Genomic DNA, 16470 nt, shown 5'->3' on the forward strand with positions numbered 1-16470 from the left:
CTTTTGCGGTGACCAATTTGCAATCTTTGCTGCAGGTAAAAGTACTTCCGAAATAGATTCAAAAATTCATGATTTAACTAACAAAATTCGCACTTACTCAAAAACATTACAGACTCAATATTACACTAATAAATTTGCTAACGCTACTAATGCGAAAGATACTTGGAAAAACATTAATGATATTCTTGGACGAAAAATTCATTCCAAACTTCCAACCGAAATGCTTATTACTGATGCTTTTGGAAATAATGAAAAAATAAATAATGCTCAATTAATATCTAATGAATTCAACAATTATTTTTCCTCTATTGGAGAAAAAATGGCAAAAAAAATTCCTTCCTTTCCTAATGACAATGTCAATAAATTCAAAACTTTAAAACGTCCTAATTCTACTTTCTTTCTTACACCCATTAGTCAAACTGAAATCTTTGACATTATCAATTCACTTAAAAATAACACTGCTTGCGGTAATGATCATATTAATGCTTTTACATTAAAAAAAATAAATCATATCATTTCTCCTGTCCTTGCTGAAATTTTTAATTTATGTATTATCCTTGGTGTTTACCCTGACAAACTAAAGTTGCGAAAGTGACCCCAATTCATAAATCTGGTTCCACTTCCTCATTCAACAACTATAGACCTATTTCTGTGCTCTCTGCAATAAACAAAGTTTTCGAAAAATTATTATTCAACCGTTTAACTACCTTTTTAAACAGTAATAATTTTTTCTGCCATCAGCAATATGGATTTAGGGAAAGATCATCAACTTTTAATGCTGTTGTTGATCTTGTTAATAAAATTCAACATGATCTTGATAATCGTGACGACGTGTTGGGACTGTTTTTGGACTTGTCCAAAGCGTTCGATACGGTAGATAGACGTATTTTGTTTGAAAAACTTAAATTTGCAGGTATTCACGGTGTTGCTTTAGACTTATTCAAAAGTTATCTTACAAATCGTTCTCAATTTGTTTGTTTTAATGGAATAAGTAGTTTAATGAATTTAATTGATGTTGGAGTCCCTCAAGGTTCTGTACTTAGTCCTTTGTTTTTTATTATTTATCTTAATGACTTTTCTCGTTTACCTCTTAAAGGGGATCTTAGATTATTTGCCGACGATTCTTCTTTATTTTATAACAGTAGACTAAATTCTGTAAATGATTTAAATTTGAAACATGACCTTTTGATTATTTCTGAATATTTTAGAATAAATAAACTTACATTGAACATTAATAAAACAAATATCATCAATATCAAAAATTCCAGCCTTCCTACTCCTAACCCATTAATTCAAACTAAAATTGAGTTTCCAGATATTGATATTGTATCTGAATTTAAATATTTGGGTATTCTTTTGGACAGCAGGCCTAATTGGTCTTCACATGTTAACTCGTTTTTTTTTTTTTTTTTTTTTTTTTTTTTTTTTGGGAGGGTGATCCAGCCGCACATCGTTGATGTCGAAACCTCTAAACTGGGCCCTCGTCCTGTCACGTCCGTCAGTAGTCTTGTCGTACATTACAACTAGAATCAGATCTGCCAATGAATTAGTACACTTCGACCAAATAAACACTGACGCTGTATGGATCTGACTCTAGAATAAATGCACAGTTACGTGTTATTCATAAGTCCAAAATGTTCAATCATTCATATAAGTCCAAATATTCATTTGCGGATAACTACCTAACTTGAATTGAATACAAGATTTAAAGCAACCTATCCGAAAGCTACTCTTATCTCAAATCCCCGACATTTTAATTATTAACCAAAAACGTTTCTTTTAAAACCTGTCTGGCTTCTTTTAAAAAACAAAAAAAAAATAACAGTTGATATTTTACAAGTCGTGAATTGAAAAAGAGACGACCATTTGTTCGTCAAAATTCCAGTAGATCCTCGATTCGCAACAATGGTCGATACAATCATAATCCGACAACCGTTAGTTCAACAGATCAACGAATTTAGTCCGATATCATTTCACTATTGATTGATCGAGACTCTATGGAAATTTTGACAAATCAGAATGGTTTTTATGCTACTTGAATGAAAATCACCGATTCTGATAGAATTACTAAATTCCTGTTACTAATTTTGTCCCTAAATAACTAAAGGCAAAGAATAAAAGTTGATATTTATAGTTAAAATCCTAAATTCTACAAACACTATTTTTTAAACCCGCATCCTAACCTGACACCCACATTAAGATAGGGAAAATCACATATGTAGCGGTTCATTGTACAAATGTGATATTTCCACTATCAGAGAACCTCCTTGTCTCGATGACAGCTTACCGGCCATCGATTAAGCCCTGAGACTACGCCAAAGTGGGTTCTCGCAGCATGAAGTGGTGTCCATGTGTAAAAATGGAAGCTTCAGCAATATACTGAACACTTCGATTTTAATTCCACATCGAATCAAATCATACTCTTTGCCAAACAAGCATCAAACCTATGACACTCATTATGACAAAGCCCAGGGTGGTCTTCACATGTTAACTTGTTTATTCTAAAACTTAATAAAATAACCGGTATTGTTTTTAAAATAAAGCATAAGCTTCCAAGAAATGTTCTTATTCTGATCTATCATTCTTTATTCAACTCTTTACTGTCTTACTTAACTGCCGTCTGGGGGAATACTTACGATTATCTTCTAAATAAACTTCAAATAGTACAAAACAAATTTCTTAAATCGATTTTCAACCTTCCACTTAGAAGTCATACCGTTGATCTATATACTAAAGAGAAAAACATTATGCCTGTCAGAGGAATTTACATTATTCAAGTTTGTTCTTTTATATATAAAAGTTTATCTAACCAAACTCATACAAATACAAAATTCGAACTTTCTTCTCACCAACATGGTACAAGAAATCATAATCTGCTTAAACGTCCAAATGTTTCCACTTTGTCTGGTGAACGTAGTATAACCTTCAAAGGTGCTAATTACTTCAATTTCTTTTTTAATAAATTTGGCTTATGTTCATCCCTAAGCATTTTCAAAGATCGTTTGAAATTGTATCTAGCTCAACCTGAAATAGTTGAGAAACTTTTTAAATCCATTGACATTTTAAGTTAAACAATATTTTATAACTATTACTTCATGTTTCCTTTATTGTTCCGATACAGTTGTCCATTCTATATTTTCATTTGCCACATTCATCTCGTAGGTTCTTTTTTTCTTTTATTTTCTTTCCAGCCCGTAACAGCCAGTTCCGAACTCCTGTAAAGGTTTCCACCGATGGAGTTCTGTCTTCAGCCGCAGTTCATTATTTACTTTATAATTGTATTTTTTTTAACCGAAAAGAAGCAGGTTTTTATGCCAGCATTCTAGTGGCTTTTCCTGTCCAAGGAAAATTGATCAAATAAACAAACAATCAATCAATCAATTTAACGCTTTTCAGGTACTTCACTTTCCTGCCGGTGTTACGGAAACGATCATTCTGTATGCAATTGGAAACAATTGTTTCGATCCAAATACTATTTTGCCAATGTTCAAATTCTAACAGAATATTGTTGAATAACTTCGAATCCAATTGTGATATTGTCCTTCTGTTAAGAACGGGGACTTGACGAGTACGCAAAATCATTTAAAGTATTAGGAGACCGTTGTGAAATCATTCAAACCCTCTGCAATAAGAACAACCGGGTTGTTGGAGGAAAGTATAGTGCTAGGATTGCTGAACCAAAAATTGTTACAACGCTGTCCTACCAGGTGAGCAATTTTTTGAGCTAAGATCAGGCATAACGGCGACAATTGCAAATCGTGAGCTGTTCACATCATCTGTTGCAGAATCTGATCAATCGCCATCTCGAATCATTGTGAAAAAAAATCTTTAAATGGTACCAAATTAGCCGAAAGAGGCAACGATACAACAACTTACGTGCTTCTTAGATCCCCGGCATAAGAGACCACTGATAGAACCCGATGTGCAGAATACGATCCGGAACGTGATGAAAGTTCAAACGGAGATGGAACCACAGGTGAATTTGCCAAATACTCTCAAGTTCCGAAATTAGACTGAAATCTGGACCCTCTACACTGGTGGAAAGAAAAAGGAAAATGTATCCTGTAATTTCCAAAATGGTCCGCGAATATTTGAGGTTCGACGTTCGCCGAGTGGGTATGCTACCCTGTACTTAGTGCAACGCAGGTGCTTGAATGTTACGTCGGTGTTTGGGAAGTGCGTTTTTTTCTGCTCGATTCGTAGAGAACGCGCTTTTTTGCCAAACTTAAGCAATCTTTAATGGTGTGAATGTGATATAAATCAATTTCACGAGTTAATTCACTTTCCGACAATAATTTATTAAATTGACTATTTACACACTATTTTCCTCTAGTTTTAAACATCTAACGATGTTTGAGTAGCAGTAGTAACATCTACCTTTTTTATATTTGATAGCTAATTCTTACATTTCTCCTCTTTTAAATTACCCAGTAAAGAGCATGGGAACGCTCCTTTCTAAAACTGTTGATACTATTGATTAAATTGTTACAACGATTAGTCCTCGAGTAAGATTCATAATTCTATATCCAAATGGCTTGCTATTGAACGATTGGAAAGGTTGTCTGTGCGCAGTTGCAGTGTGCTACACCGAGTGGCAGTTACTTAGTCTACAGCGACGACAATGATTATTACTTTTTGTTCTGTAATTTAAAAGCTAGTTTCGTAAAAAAAATAATCAAAAAAACCGTACACCTCACATCTACCAGAATTTGAGATCATTTACTTGCATCAGCACTTCACCCCCTTAATTTTGCGGACTCGTCTGCAGCCAGCCCGACCGGATCAGATACTTTTTGACCATCGTTTCCGCCACGGAACTGATGCCGTGGTCCAGCGACGGCCGCCCCAGCAGCACCGTCTTCAGGCTGAGATAGCGCGTCACGGGCAGATTAAGGGAGCTGCACAGCTGAAGCTCGTTTGACGTGAGCAGCTGTCCGCCGGGCTGCTGCTGGTGCTGCAGATGATGATGATGATGTCCCTGATCCGGATGCGACTGGCTGTGCTGCTGATGGTTGTGGTTCGGTGGATGCCTCGCGGCATCCGTTCCCCGTGAGCTATCCGAGAAGTTTCTGCTGCTGAATGAGCCGTCGAAGGAGACCCGGTCGTCGGTGGGGTGCGTGTGCCTTTGGCCGGTGGAACTTGAGCTTCGGGCGTCGCTTTCGCTGAACAGAAAAAAACAAAACAGTCATTAGAATTAACATTGCCAAGTGGAGTAAGTCAAGTCTCACCTTCTTCTTGCTATCTGCGAGCTGGACAACGCCGAGGATCCCTTGCTTGTCTCGCATGAGCCGCCTTTGCTTCGGTTGTCCTGTTAAAATTTGTCTTATACAGCCCGGCATCGATTGACCGTTGGGACCAATTATACATGCAAGCTATTTTTTCGTTCGATTTAGTTTGGTTCAAAGTTTTAAATAAGAGGAGGATAATTTTCAATGTATTTTGATCGAAGATATTTCAACCGGTCGATTCGAGTCGGGTCGAAGAAGAACACAAAAAAGAGAATAAAACAATTAATTGCTAGTGGGGGAAAGATACTATGCCTCCAACGGCAGCTAAAATAGCTCTCATGTATAATTGAGAATATTTTGCGGTAATCTCGAAGAACTTTTATTATAATTGAAGAAATCTTGCGAATAGCAATGCATCTTTTAAATTTAAATGAATCTTATTTATGAAAGCAGTAATATTTGATGACAGTGTTGCCAGATAAATGAATTTTATAACTATGGCGGCCATAGCTTCATTATTTTTTTTTTTTTGGGTGGAAAAGTCATCAATGCGACACTATTGGTTTTCAATATGCAATGATTTTAGTAATTTTTTCATAAGCATTTTATAATAAGCTTTTTGTTTTTTTTTTCTTTCTATTGAATCGTTCTATTATTGACTAAAATAAGAGATTATAATTCAGCTGCCTCATTGCAGACGCACTTGGCAGGAACTATGAGACACTCTACGAAAATCAATAGGATTATAGCTTAACATCATGTTTTTGTGTTGTATTATTTTTCCAACTTAAACCATTAATTGACAAAATTTATACTATAAGTATTTGAATTATATAACTACATTATATTTTTAATGAATAACTTTGATAAAATAATGTTAAAACTCAATAAATGTGCTAAAAATCACTTTCACGTCATGTTTTGTAAGATTGCCACGGATATTGACAAGTTTAAAGAAGAAAAATCAAAGTGTCTCATTGTTACAGCTACAGACAGCTCTGGATTCTATGTTTATTCTAAAATTTAGTAAAATCGAATGAAAAGTTATTGTAGCCCAACTCATGCTCTACACAGCAAATTTTGGATTGCAATTTCAGTAAAATAAATTACTGAATGCGATTCAGTAATCATCACTTTTGCTGAAATTCGGCAATGAACAAAAACATTACTGAAAAATCAGTAACTGCGTATCTGTCAAACTGAAATGATGGCCAACGAAATCAAATTTTGATAACTGAAATATCAGCAACGATTGTTGAATCTTCAGTAATTTATCAGAATTACTGAATTTTCAGCAAAATATTTTGACGTTTCTTTTGCAAAAATTTCAGTTTTTTTGACAACCAGTTTGCTGAAATTTTAGTAAACTATCTGTCGAAATGATAAATGTCAGTTAACTGAGAATTCAGTAAAGTATAAATTACTGAATCGTTTACTAAAACTTCAGTAGATGATAATTCAATTAAACTTTACTGAATTTCAGTGAAAAAAATTTGGTGTGTACGAAATGATGAAAGAAATTTTGAGAAATATTAGTTTTGGTGTAAATGGCAGCATTTAAGCGAAAATGCAATTTTTGGCCCTAAATTACTTTTACATCCTAGAAACAAACATTTAAGAATAACTTTGCAAGGGAGCGTCCATATTCGAAGCAACTTTTATGGCAGAAGGGTATCCAGTAGACACATCTTTCCCCATATATAAGCCTGATTGGTTGAAACTACGACTTGTGAGAGCCATTTTTTCATTGTTTCCAGTGTCTCATTGATGACTACTCAACCCCACAGTTATATTTTCAAACAAAAAAGCGGATTATTTTACAATTTTCCACAAAAAACTAAAATTTATGTACATTCAATATGATCTAAAACGGTCCAGCCATAATTCACTACACTAAAACCCCCGATTACGCTCAGGCGTTACGCTTTGTATTTCGTCGATTTCTCTGAAACGACGCAACATTTTTGCAATCTTTTTAAAGCAATTTATACGTCTTGTGCAGATCTACAAATTGATTTCAAAAGAATGTAGAAACATTACACTGTTTTCGAGAAATCAACCTAACAAAAAGCGTAACGCCTGAGCGTAATCGGGGGTTTTAGTGTATCACCAATGCTAATTGGTTTGATTTTTAATTCGCAAAATTTTCTGCTCTATGAACTGAATTTCAGTGAAAAAAATTTGGTGTGTACGAAATGATGAAAGAAATTTTGAGAAATATTAGTTTTGGTGTAAATGGCAGCATTTAAGCGAAAATGCAATTTTTGGCCCTAAATTACTTTTACATCCTAGAAACAAACATTTATGAATAACTTTGCAAGGGAGCGTCCATATTCGAAGCCACTCTTATGGCAGAAGGGTATCCAGTAGACACATCTCTCACCCAAATGTAAGCCTGATTGGTTGAAACTACGCCTTGTGAGAGCCATTTTTTCATTGTTCCATGTGTCTCATTGATGACTACTCAACCCTACAGTTATATTTTCTAACAAAAAAGCGGATTATTTTACAATTTTCCACAAAAAACTAAAATTTATTTATATTCAATATGATCTAAAACGGTCCAGTCATAATTCACTATCACCAATGCTAATTGGTTTGATTTTTAATGTGAAAAAATAAATCATTCGCAAAATTTTCTGCTCTAAGCGTTTTTTAGCTTCAAAATCGAAGTAAAATTCTGTAAGCTGATCTTATAATTCAATAAACTCTCATCAGTCCTTGCTATACCAATACCTAGGGCTAAATTTACGGATTTTGCTTAAATATATTCAAATATGTTGTAGGAACAACATGCTTGAACAAAAAATACTTCTCTAACACGGACGTACGATTCAAATACCTCCGACCTCTTCAACCAAAGTTTAAAAAAAATAATGCATTGTTCCAATGAGATGTTGTTTTTATTGACCAATAGAAGCTCTTATGTGTCGATTTGAGCAAACATAAACCAGTTATTATCTTCGCCCTTTTCCTACCGTTGTTTGCGCACTTGAGCTGGAACCGATAACTTGATAACATTAGCCATGATTATGAGGGAATAAAACAACTCAACTACAACTACATTTCTCAACGTAAAAAACAACTGCTTTGCCCAGTGGTGCCAATTTCAGTCATTTTTCATGTTTAAGTTTGTTTAACTGGTCTGGCTGTTTTATAAGTTTTGTCAGTAATTAAATACTCTTACGATAAGATTATTTTTGACTTTTCATAAGATTGTTTCTTTTGAAGATGATTTGTAATTACAAGCCTGTAAAAGTTCTTCGAGATTGCCGTACTATGAACTGAATTGTTTTGATACTTTCCAGATTATACATTGCAATCCATCACCATACAATGCTCGGAATAGAATCAAAACCATCACCGTTCTCTCATTTAAACCAAGTTTCCAACTCACCGTCCTGCCATGCCCGTACGGGCCCGTGTTCCTGTGCTGAGCGGCGGCCGCATGCTGCTCAAAGTGCACGCACTCGTCCATCCGCTGCAGTCCGTTCCAGCGGTACCGGTTCAGCTCGGAAAGGCGAATGCGCAGTCCACGCTCGCGCTCCAACGAGTTGATCAACCGCTCAAACTCCATCGACGTGTAAAACTGCGAGAACGTCCGCAACCGCTCGCGGAACTCGCGCTGATCGCGGCTCATGCGGGCCCGTTTGGCGTTTCCGCGGAAAAAGTTGGCCACCAGCTGGTAGTCGCGGACGACGCGCTTCCGCCGGGCACGCTCGCGCAACCGACGCGTGTAAATGTCTACTTGGGCGAGCTTTAGCAGCATGTCGACGTCCTCGTCGTCCGGAGAGAGGGACAGCGTGGACACCAGCTGTTCCGCCGTCGGGTCGTACTCGCGCTCAAAGTCGTCCCGATTGGGCATGTACCCGAGGGCGGTCGCTTCCTCGTTGGAGCAATCCATTGGCGGGAGCTTCTGGATCAGCAGCTGACTGAGCGGTCCGGTGTCATCGGAGGTGTGATCGGTCAGCTGGGGCCGCTGGTCGATGGCCGGGGCCCAGGTGTGCCGTCCGACCGTTCCCTGCAGGAACCGTGTGACGTACTCATCTTTCGCTTCCTCGGCGGTGCGCGTTTCGATGTGTTTGCTTATGTCCTCCCAGTTGCCGAAGCCGTACTGCTCGATGGCGTCCAGCAGGTGCAGTTCCTCCCGCGCGGACCAGCCTCCCTTGCCGCGGTAGATGGACAAAATGCCCGAGTCCATAAACTGGTAGGCGTGATCATTGCGATGCTGGCCGATTTCTGCGCCGGCCGAGAAGCACTGCAATAATCAAAACATCAAACTTTTAAACATTTCTCAAAGCATTTTTCTCCGTGCATCAAACTCTCAGCTGATTATCACGGGCACTCACGCTCCCAACTCGATTCATTCGACGCTCAACAAAAAGTTCATTTTGCACCACAAGCTGTGACGTCACCGCGCGAGTGCGCTTCTAGAAAACTCTCTCAACCCAAGCCCTCGTCGTACTGGTCAGCGCCATTTTTTTCTCAACCCAACCCCGCTGGGACACTTACCGCCAGGCAGAGTTCAAAGTCGGCGCAAACGACGCAGTGGACCCGGATTCCCGGGATGTCCTCCTGGCAGTTGGTGCAGGTGTACTTGGCGAACAGTTCTGCGGCGAGAAAGGTTAAATCGGACGAGATTAATCACCGTTTTACGCGATTTTTGTCGCGAGCTCGACGCGAACGCTGTCGACCACTTACCCGCCATCTTGGATGTGCAGGAGAAGCAATTTTTCGCTTTTTTTGGGCGAGCTCTCACGGTTGGATGAATTTTATGGCAAGAGATGGGAGGTAGTGGAAACTGCCTGCAGGTAGGCAACCGTTTTTGCTTGGTATGCCATAAACCGTTAAAATTTGGTTTGATGGGGCACGGGTGGTCCCAAGAATTAGTTAAAAATAAGAAATTCCCCAAAAAAGTTTTTAGGACTGATGGCATCAAGTTGTATCCGTCTGTTTAAAAAAAAAAACCTTAACGGATAATTAGGTAGGATATAATTTAAGAGAACCACTTGACTGATCTTGACGCTTAAAAAATAATAAGTATTAAATATTTTGATGGCGCGTTTACCAGATAGTTCGCTGCAATCAGCGCAAATCCAATTTTACGAAAATACGGTAAGTCCACGGGTAGTGACAGCTTATCGCTGTTTGTCTATCGGTGGTTTGCTTTGGTCAACATATTCATCAGCCAAAATAGCTCAGTTGGGAGAGCGTTAGACTGAAGATCTAAATGTCCCCGGTTCAATCCCGGGTTTCGGCAATCGTGACATTTTTTTTCTAGACACGTTTTTGCTTTACAAACTGTTCAAGTGCCGCTCGTGCCAACACCACCTTCGACTGGGAGCGTGGCGCCTCCTGTAACGTGAGCTACTCACGAGTCGGATCACTGGACTGGCTTGAGGTTGGGGTCCACTGTGTGCCGGTCAGGTCCATGTTGACGGGACGTCCGCACTAAGCTTGACCGTCAATATGGGTGCAATGGGGGAGCCCGATGCATTCAGGTTGGCTAAAGAGAGATGAACCGAGCGAGGGGTGAAAACCAGCAGCTAAAAGTCTCCGCGGTAAGCAGTAGTGGGATCGCGTCCCGGAGTGGACCTCCGGTGCCAGCCCGGCCGATACAGTCACACCGTGATCTTTTTGCCGTTCATAAAAAAATCTTGTCTATTTGATTGTTATAAAAATTATATTAAAATTTGGTTTTTAGTTGATAATATTTGCTGATTTTCTTTTTCATTTCCCTTTGCCAGAAGAAGCAATTTGCCCAGGAGCATGTTGAAAGCTTCCATACAAACTGAGCAAAACGACAGAATAAGCATTCTGGAATCATTTTATTGAAAAACTTGTTTAAAGATACGCCATGTTCAAATATTATTCTAGAGCAGTTGGAGGGAGGGTGACAAGGGTTGAGGAGCTTGGTTTTGTTGAATAGTCGCAGTAGAGCAATTCTCTACGAAATCGGTCTTTTTCTTAAATTTTAATTTTTGTATTTTTTAATCCGACTGAAACTTTTTTGGTGCCTTCGGTATACCCAAAGAAGCCATTTTGCATCATAAGTGTGATTTTCCATACAAATATGGCAGCTGGCCATACAAAAATGATGTATGAAAATTCAAAAATCTGTATCTTTTGAAGGAATTTTTTGATCGATTTGGTGTCTTCGGCAAAGTTGTAGGTATGGATAAGGACTACACTGAAAAAAAATGATACACGGTAAAAAAATTGGTGATTTTTTATTTAACTTTTTGTCACTAAAACTTGATTTGCAAAAAAATACTATTTTTATTTTTTTTATTTTTTGATATGTTTTAGAGGACATAAAATGCCAACTTTTCAGACATTTCCAGGTTGTGCAACAAATCTTTGAGCGAGTTATAAATTTTTGAATCAATACAGATTTTTTCAAAAAATCGAAAAATCGGTCGCAAAAATTTTTTAACTTCATTTTTCGATGTAAAATCAAATTTGCAATCAAAAAGTACTTTAGTGAAATTTTGATAAAGTGCACCTTTTTCAAGTTAAATTCATTTTTAGGTGACTTTTTTGAAAGTAGTCGCAGTTTTTCATTTTTTTAAATTAGTGCACATGTTTGCTCACTTTTGAAAAAAATATTTTTGAAAAGTTGAGAAAATTCTTTATATTTTGCACTTTCGAACTTTGTTGATACGACCCTTAGTTGCTGAGATATTTTAATGCAAAGGTTTAAAAACAGGAAAATTGATGTTTTCTAAGTCCCACCCAAACAACATACCATTTTCTAATGTCGATATCTCAGCAAATAATGGTCCGATTTTCAATTTTAAAATATGAAACATTCGTGAAATTTTCCGATCTTTTCATAAAAAATATTTTCAAAATTTTTAAACCAAGACTAACATTTTAAAAGGGCGTGATATTGAATGTTTGGCCCTTTTGAAATATTAGTTTGAACCTTTGCTTGGCAATATCTCTGCAACGAAGGGTCGTATCAACATAGTTCAAAAGTGCAAAATATACTGAATTTTCTCAGCTTTTCAAAAATATTTTTTTCAAAAGTGGGCAAACATGTGCACTAATTTTAAAAATGAAAAACGGCGTGTATTTTCAAAAAAGTCACCAAAAAAATGGATTTAACTTAAAAACGGTGCACTTTATCAAAATTTCACTAAAGTACTTTTTGATTGCAAATTCAATTTTACATCGAAAAATGAGAGTTGACAAATTTTTGCGACCAATTTTTCGATTTTTTGAAAAAAATCAGAACTGATTCAAAAATTCATAGCTCATTCAAAAATTTTTTGCACAGCCTGGAAATTTCTGAAAAGTTGGCATTTGATGCCCTCTAAAACATATCAAAAAATAAAAAAATAAAAATAGTGTTTTTTTTGCAAATCAAGTTTTAGTGACAAAAAGTTAAATAAAAAATCACAAAAAAAAATTTCCGTGTTTTTCAGTGTAGTCCATATCTATACCTACAACCTACAACCTACAAAAATTCCTTCAAAAGATACAGATTTTTGAATTTTCATTTATCATTTTTGTATGGTCAGCTGCCAATTCTGTATGGAAAATTATATGGACAAACTAATGATGCAAAATGGCTTCTATGGGCATACCGAAGGCACCAAAAAAGTTGCAGCCGGATTAAAAAATACAAAAAAAAATCGAATGACCGAAATCTGAGAGAACTGGTCAGTAATCGACTGAAATCAACCCTCTGGCACCACTGTAAATGGCTAGAACGTTTGACAGTCACCAAAACCTCGAAGCGCCCACGTAGTAGTATTAGTGAAGAGCCCACGTTGTTTATCGTGGGCTCTTCATTAATACTACTATGTGGGCTCTGTGAGTGTAGCAGTATTGGTGTTGTCTGTTTGTTTACACCAAATCTTCAAGAAAATTCACTTTTTGTGTGTGCAAATCTGTTACACAGGAAATCGAAGGAATAGCGTACTTGTGTAGAATCCGACCTTTTGTGGACTCACAAGAAGTTCACAGCGAAGTGGTCCGAACAAATAATTTGATTTGATTTAATTTGAACATTGAACTTGCAAAAACCGTCTTCATCGCCACTTCGCGGGGCATTTATCCATAGCCTCTGGCGGATAGTGTCCTTCGGGAACTTGTGTTTGGAAACCCGTCCCGTGTCGTTATTTTTTCATGGAAATCATTTCAACATTATGAAATTATGCCTTTTTTACCACGCGGTTTGTTTATTTTCAAATTTTGACAGCAAATGCGTTTTTCATCTTCTTTGTTGTCTTCATGTTCGCGTCGAACATTTAGGTTTCATAAACATGGCCGTCGTGACAGAGGGCTGACTGAAATAATTTAAAATGCATTTTCCTGCGTTGCTTATATTTTTTAGCGTGATTGAAACATGGTTGAAAAATATTTTGATTTTTTGTTAAGTTACTGCTTCGCAAAAAAAAAAATCCTTCAAAACTAGGTTTTTTTAATCATGCGATTGAAAATCGAGTGCATTAGTGTATTTCTCATGTAAATGTTAATTTCGTGGCCATTTCAATTTATCATTTGAAGAAAAAGCTGTTGAAAGAATGTAATGGTTTATTCTCTTATATTTTAATGATGAAATTGTAAAAATACAATTGAAAAATCATCTGAATTTTTTCAGATTTATAAATTGTAATAACGAAATTTATTTGCTTAAAATACAATCAAATTTTCACATATGGCCCGTAAGCTTCAAATTTGGCCCGCTATTCCAAAACTTTGGGCATCCCTGGCCTAAAACACAAATTAAAAAAAAATGGATTTTTGCGACTTCCTTCGGGTTGTTTATTGCACTTATCCAGGTTTTTAAGCGAAAATTGCGTTCGAATTGTGAACGCCCGAATTGTCAAAATTGCGCAGTAGCACCAACATTAGAAAAAAAGTATGGCTGTCATGCCATGGCACACTTTTTTCGTAATGTTGGTACCACTGCGTGATTTTGACATTTCGGGCGTTCGCCATTCGAACGCCATCTTCGCTTGAAAATCTGGATTGCCTCTTACACAGGGTGGCCACCTCGGGAAAACCCGCAAATTTGCATTCATCTGGAAAAATCCGGGATTTTTGTACAGAACCGAGATTTTGTTTTACTTCTTAAAAACAGTGTTTCATTTAACTATTATTTTAGTACAATTGCAAGAAGCATTTTAAAAACACTGTTTTTTAAATGACAAGAAAACCTTATTTTAATCAAAACAAAAGTATGGGTCATTCCATCTCAACTGTGCACGAAAAAGTGCAAATTTGAAAATTACCCTCTCCGATCCTGCTCAAATTTGGCAGAGCTGTTGATACTATCAAAACATGCCAGAATCCCGAATTTCATCCAAATCGGACCACCCCCTCCATTTTTGTACCTCCCCAAAAAATCGACTTTTTGGCGATTTTTGACCAAACATCCTAGTTTCAAACGGCGATAGCTCAGGAACCACAAATCTTAGAGGGTTGGTCTTAGACTCAATTTTGAAGGAAATTGGACGTAGAGTCCATTTCCGTGATCAAAATGTTGATTAATTTATTTTTTCTACCTGTATTGCGCAATTGAAAACTTTAAACGGCCGTATCTCAAAACACCCCAACTTATTTTTTTGATTTGACCTCACCATCGTGTTCCCCGGCCAATTTTACATAAGAATCACTTATCGACAGAAATGAATATGTTTCGTTCCAGAGATATCGAATTTTAAAGTTTAGTGTTTTCGAGATTACCTACATCAGCCTCATTCGCCGCATCACAGGCGGGCTGATCAATAACTTCTACCAGGTGTTTGGGAGATGATTGATTTAATTTATATTTTTATAATTTTACGCAAATATTTATTCAAATGGCTAATAGGGTAAATTCTCGTATGTTTGGCAGATTAAGTCCACGCTCCTAGTTTTGTCCAATTTGCTCATTTTCACTATTCAAACAACAAATTTTGCAAAACTTTTGATAGAAACTTGCTTGTTCACTTCTTATTGAGCTATTTATCTCTCGATTTCAGTCGAAAACGCTTTTAATCAGCTGTAATTGAATGCCAAAGTGCTGATATGGCAACATTAGAGGAACGCTGGAATTAGATGCTGTTCCATTACCTTGATCAATCTATTTTTGTGAAAGGAATATTTATTGGGTTATTTTGAATGCACCGTTTTTTACATGTTGCTAACCGTTTTAGAGTACCTCCGAGGCCATGACTAGGGCCTTTATCATAAGCGGTAGCAAAATAGTGCCATTCAGCAAAAACCCCAAAACCTGCTTTATTATTATTATTTTTATTATTAATGTTTATTATTGACACTTTACCATAATTTGGCAAACCTGATTTATGGATTAAAAGATTGATCATATTAAATCAATTTTTATATTATGAGCCAGCTTCATTTGATTAAAAGATGATTTTGGTCAAGGTACATTCAATTAAAAAAAAAATCCTTACACGTGAGGACAGCAGCCGTATTGTGTTCCAAGAATCCAAGAATGAAAGAAGAATAAAAAACTGTTGTTGGGGAATTTGCCGCTTTGCAGCAGATCAAACTTTGTGATTTTCTTACATTTTTCAATTTTATAATTTCCAGATATCCTTTTCCTACTCCAGTACAACGTATCAACAAATTTTATTCATTTCAATTCATATTTTTTACTCAATAATGTATCGTGCACTTATTGTTCAGTGTTACTAACAAGATTAATTGCATTTTCCTGCTCGCTTCGTCGGAATCCAATTCTGCCCTTTACTGTGTGTCGTTATTGCTCTGTCCTGTGGTTGAGCAAATAAACATTCGCGATTAAACTCCAGTTTCCTACAGTGTTATACAGTTATTTTTGCCCAATTTGATAAAGATTATTTATGATGAAATATTATTTCAATAAATGACCAGGTAGCAGTTATTGATCAGCCCGCCTGTGTGCTTCTAGCAGATGCGGCGAATGAAGCTGATGAAGGTAATCTCGAAAACACAAAACTTTAAAATTCGATATCTCTGGAACGAAACATATTCATTTCTGTCGATAAGTGATTCTTGTGTAAAATTGGCCGGGGAACACGATGGTGAGGTCAAATCAAAAAAATAAGTTGGGGTGTTTTGAGATACGGCCGTTTAAAGTTTTCAATTGCGCAATACAGGTAGAAACAAATAAATTAATCAACATTTCGATCACGGAAATGGACTCTACGTCCAATTTCCTTCAAAATTGAGTCTAAGACCGACCCTCTAAGATTTGTGGTTCCTGAGTTATCGCCGTTTGAAGATAGGGGTTTTGCTCAAA

General features: G+C 36.8%; 1 protein-coding gene, 1 long non-coding RNA gene and 1 other non-coding gene across 4 annotated transcripts; 1 reads left to right on the forward strand and 2 right to left on the reverse strand.

The window, feature by feature from the left end:
- Positions 1 to 2570: 2570 nt before the first annotated feature.
- On the reverse strand, positions 2571 to 3401 carry LOC119765181. The gene is made up of 2 exons (XR_005276548.1): positions 3093 to 3401; positions 2571 to 3024 (listed from the first exon to the last, which is right to left on the reverse strand). It is a non-coding gene; the product is annotated as an uncharacterized LOC119765181 (long non-coding RNA).
- An 876-nt stretch (positions 3402 to 4277) lies between these two features.
- On the reverse strand, positions 4278 to 9918 carry LOC6039198 (transcriptional adapter 2B). 2 transcript variants are annotated; one of them, XM_038267056.1, is made up of 4 exons: positions 9741 to 9918; positions 8626 to 9486; positions 5229 to 5308; positions 4278 to 5162 (listed from the first exon to the last, which is right to left on the reverse strand). In XM_038267056.1, exons 2-4 carry the CDS (start codon positions 9427 to 9429, stop codon positions 4745 to 4747), a joined length of 1302 nt encoding a protein of 433 aa, XP_038122984.1. In that variant the 5' UTR covers positions 9430 to 9486; positions 9741 to 9918; the 3' UTR covers positions 4278 to 4744. The 2 variants fall into 2 exon arrangements, with proteins under 2 accessions (XP_038122984.1, XP_038122985.1); XM_038267057.1 differs by having other exon boundaries at positions 4909 to 5162; positions 5229 to 5372; positions 9741 to 9917.
- A 497-nt stretch (positions 9919 to 10415) lies between these two features.
- Positions 10416 to 10488, forward strand: Trnaf-gaa. The gene has a single exon. It is a non-coding gene; the product is annotated as a tRNA-Phe (tRNA).
- Positions 10489 to 16470: the final 5982 nt, after the last annotated feature.

This window comes from Culex quinquefasciatus, chromosome 1 (genome assembly GCF_015732765.1).
Source record: "Culex quinquefasciatus strain JHB chromosome 1, VPISU_Cqui_1.0_pri_paternal, whole genome shotgun sequence".
Classification (NCBI taxonomy): Eukaryota; Metazoa; Arthropoda; class Insecta; order Diptera; family Culicidae; genus Culex; species Culex quinquefasciatus.

What these genes read in the sequence shown, in the direction of transcription:
- LOC6039198 (XM_038267056.1), bottom strand. Translation starts at nt 9,429, where the DNA reads ATGGACTCGGGCATTTTGTCCATCTACCGCGGCAAGGGAGGCTGGTCC. An exon ending in CGTACGGGCATGGCAGGACG is followed by an intron (nt 5,309 to 8,625) that starts GTGAGTTGGAAA and finishes AAATTTTAACAG; the next exon opens with GACAACCGAAGCAAAGGCGG. An exon ending in TCGCAGATAGCAAGAAGAAG is followed by an intron (nt 5,163 to 5,228) that starts GTGAGACTTGAC and finishes TTTTCTGTTCAG; the next exon opens with CGAAAGCGACGCCCGAAGCT.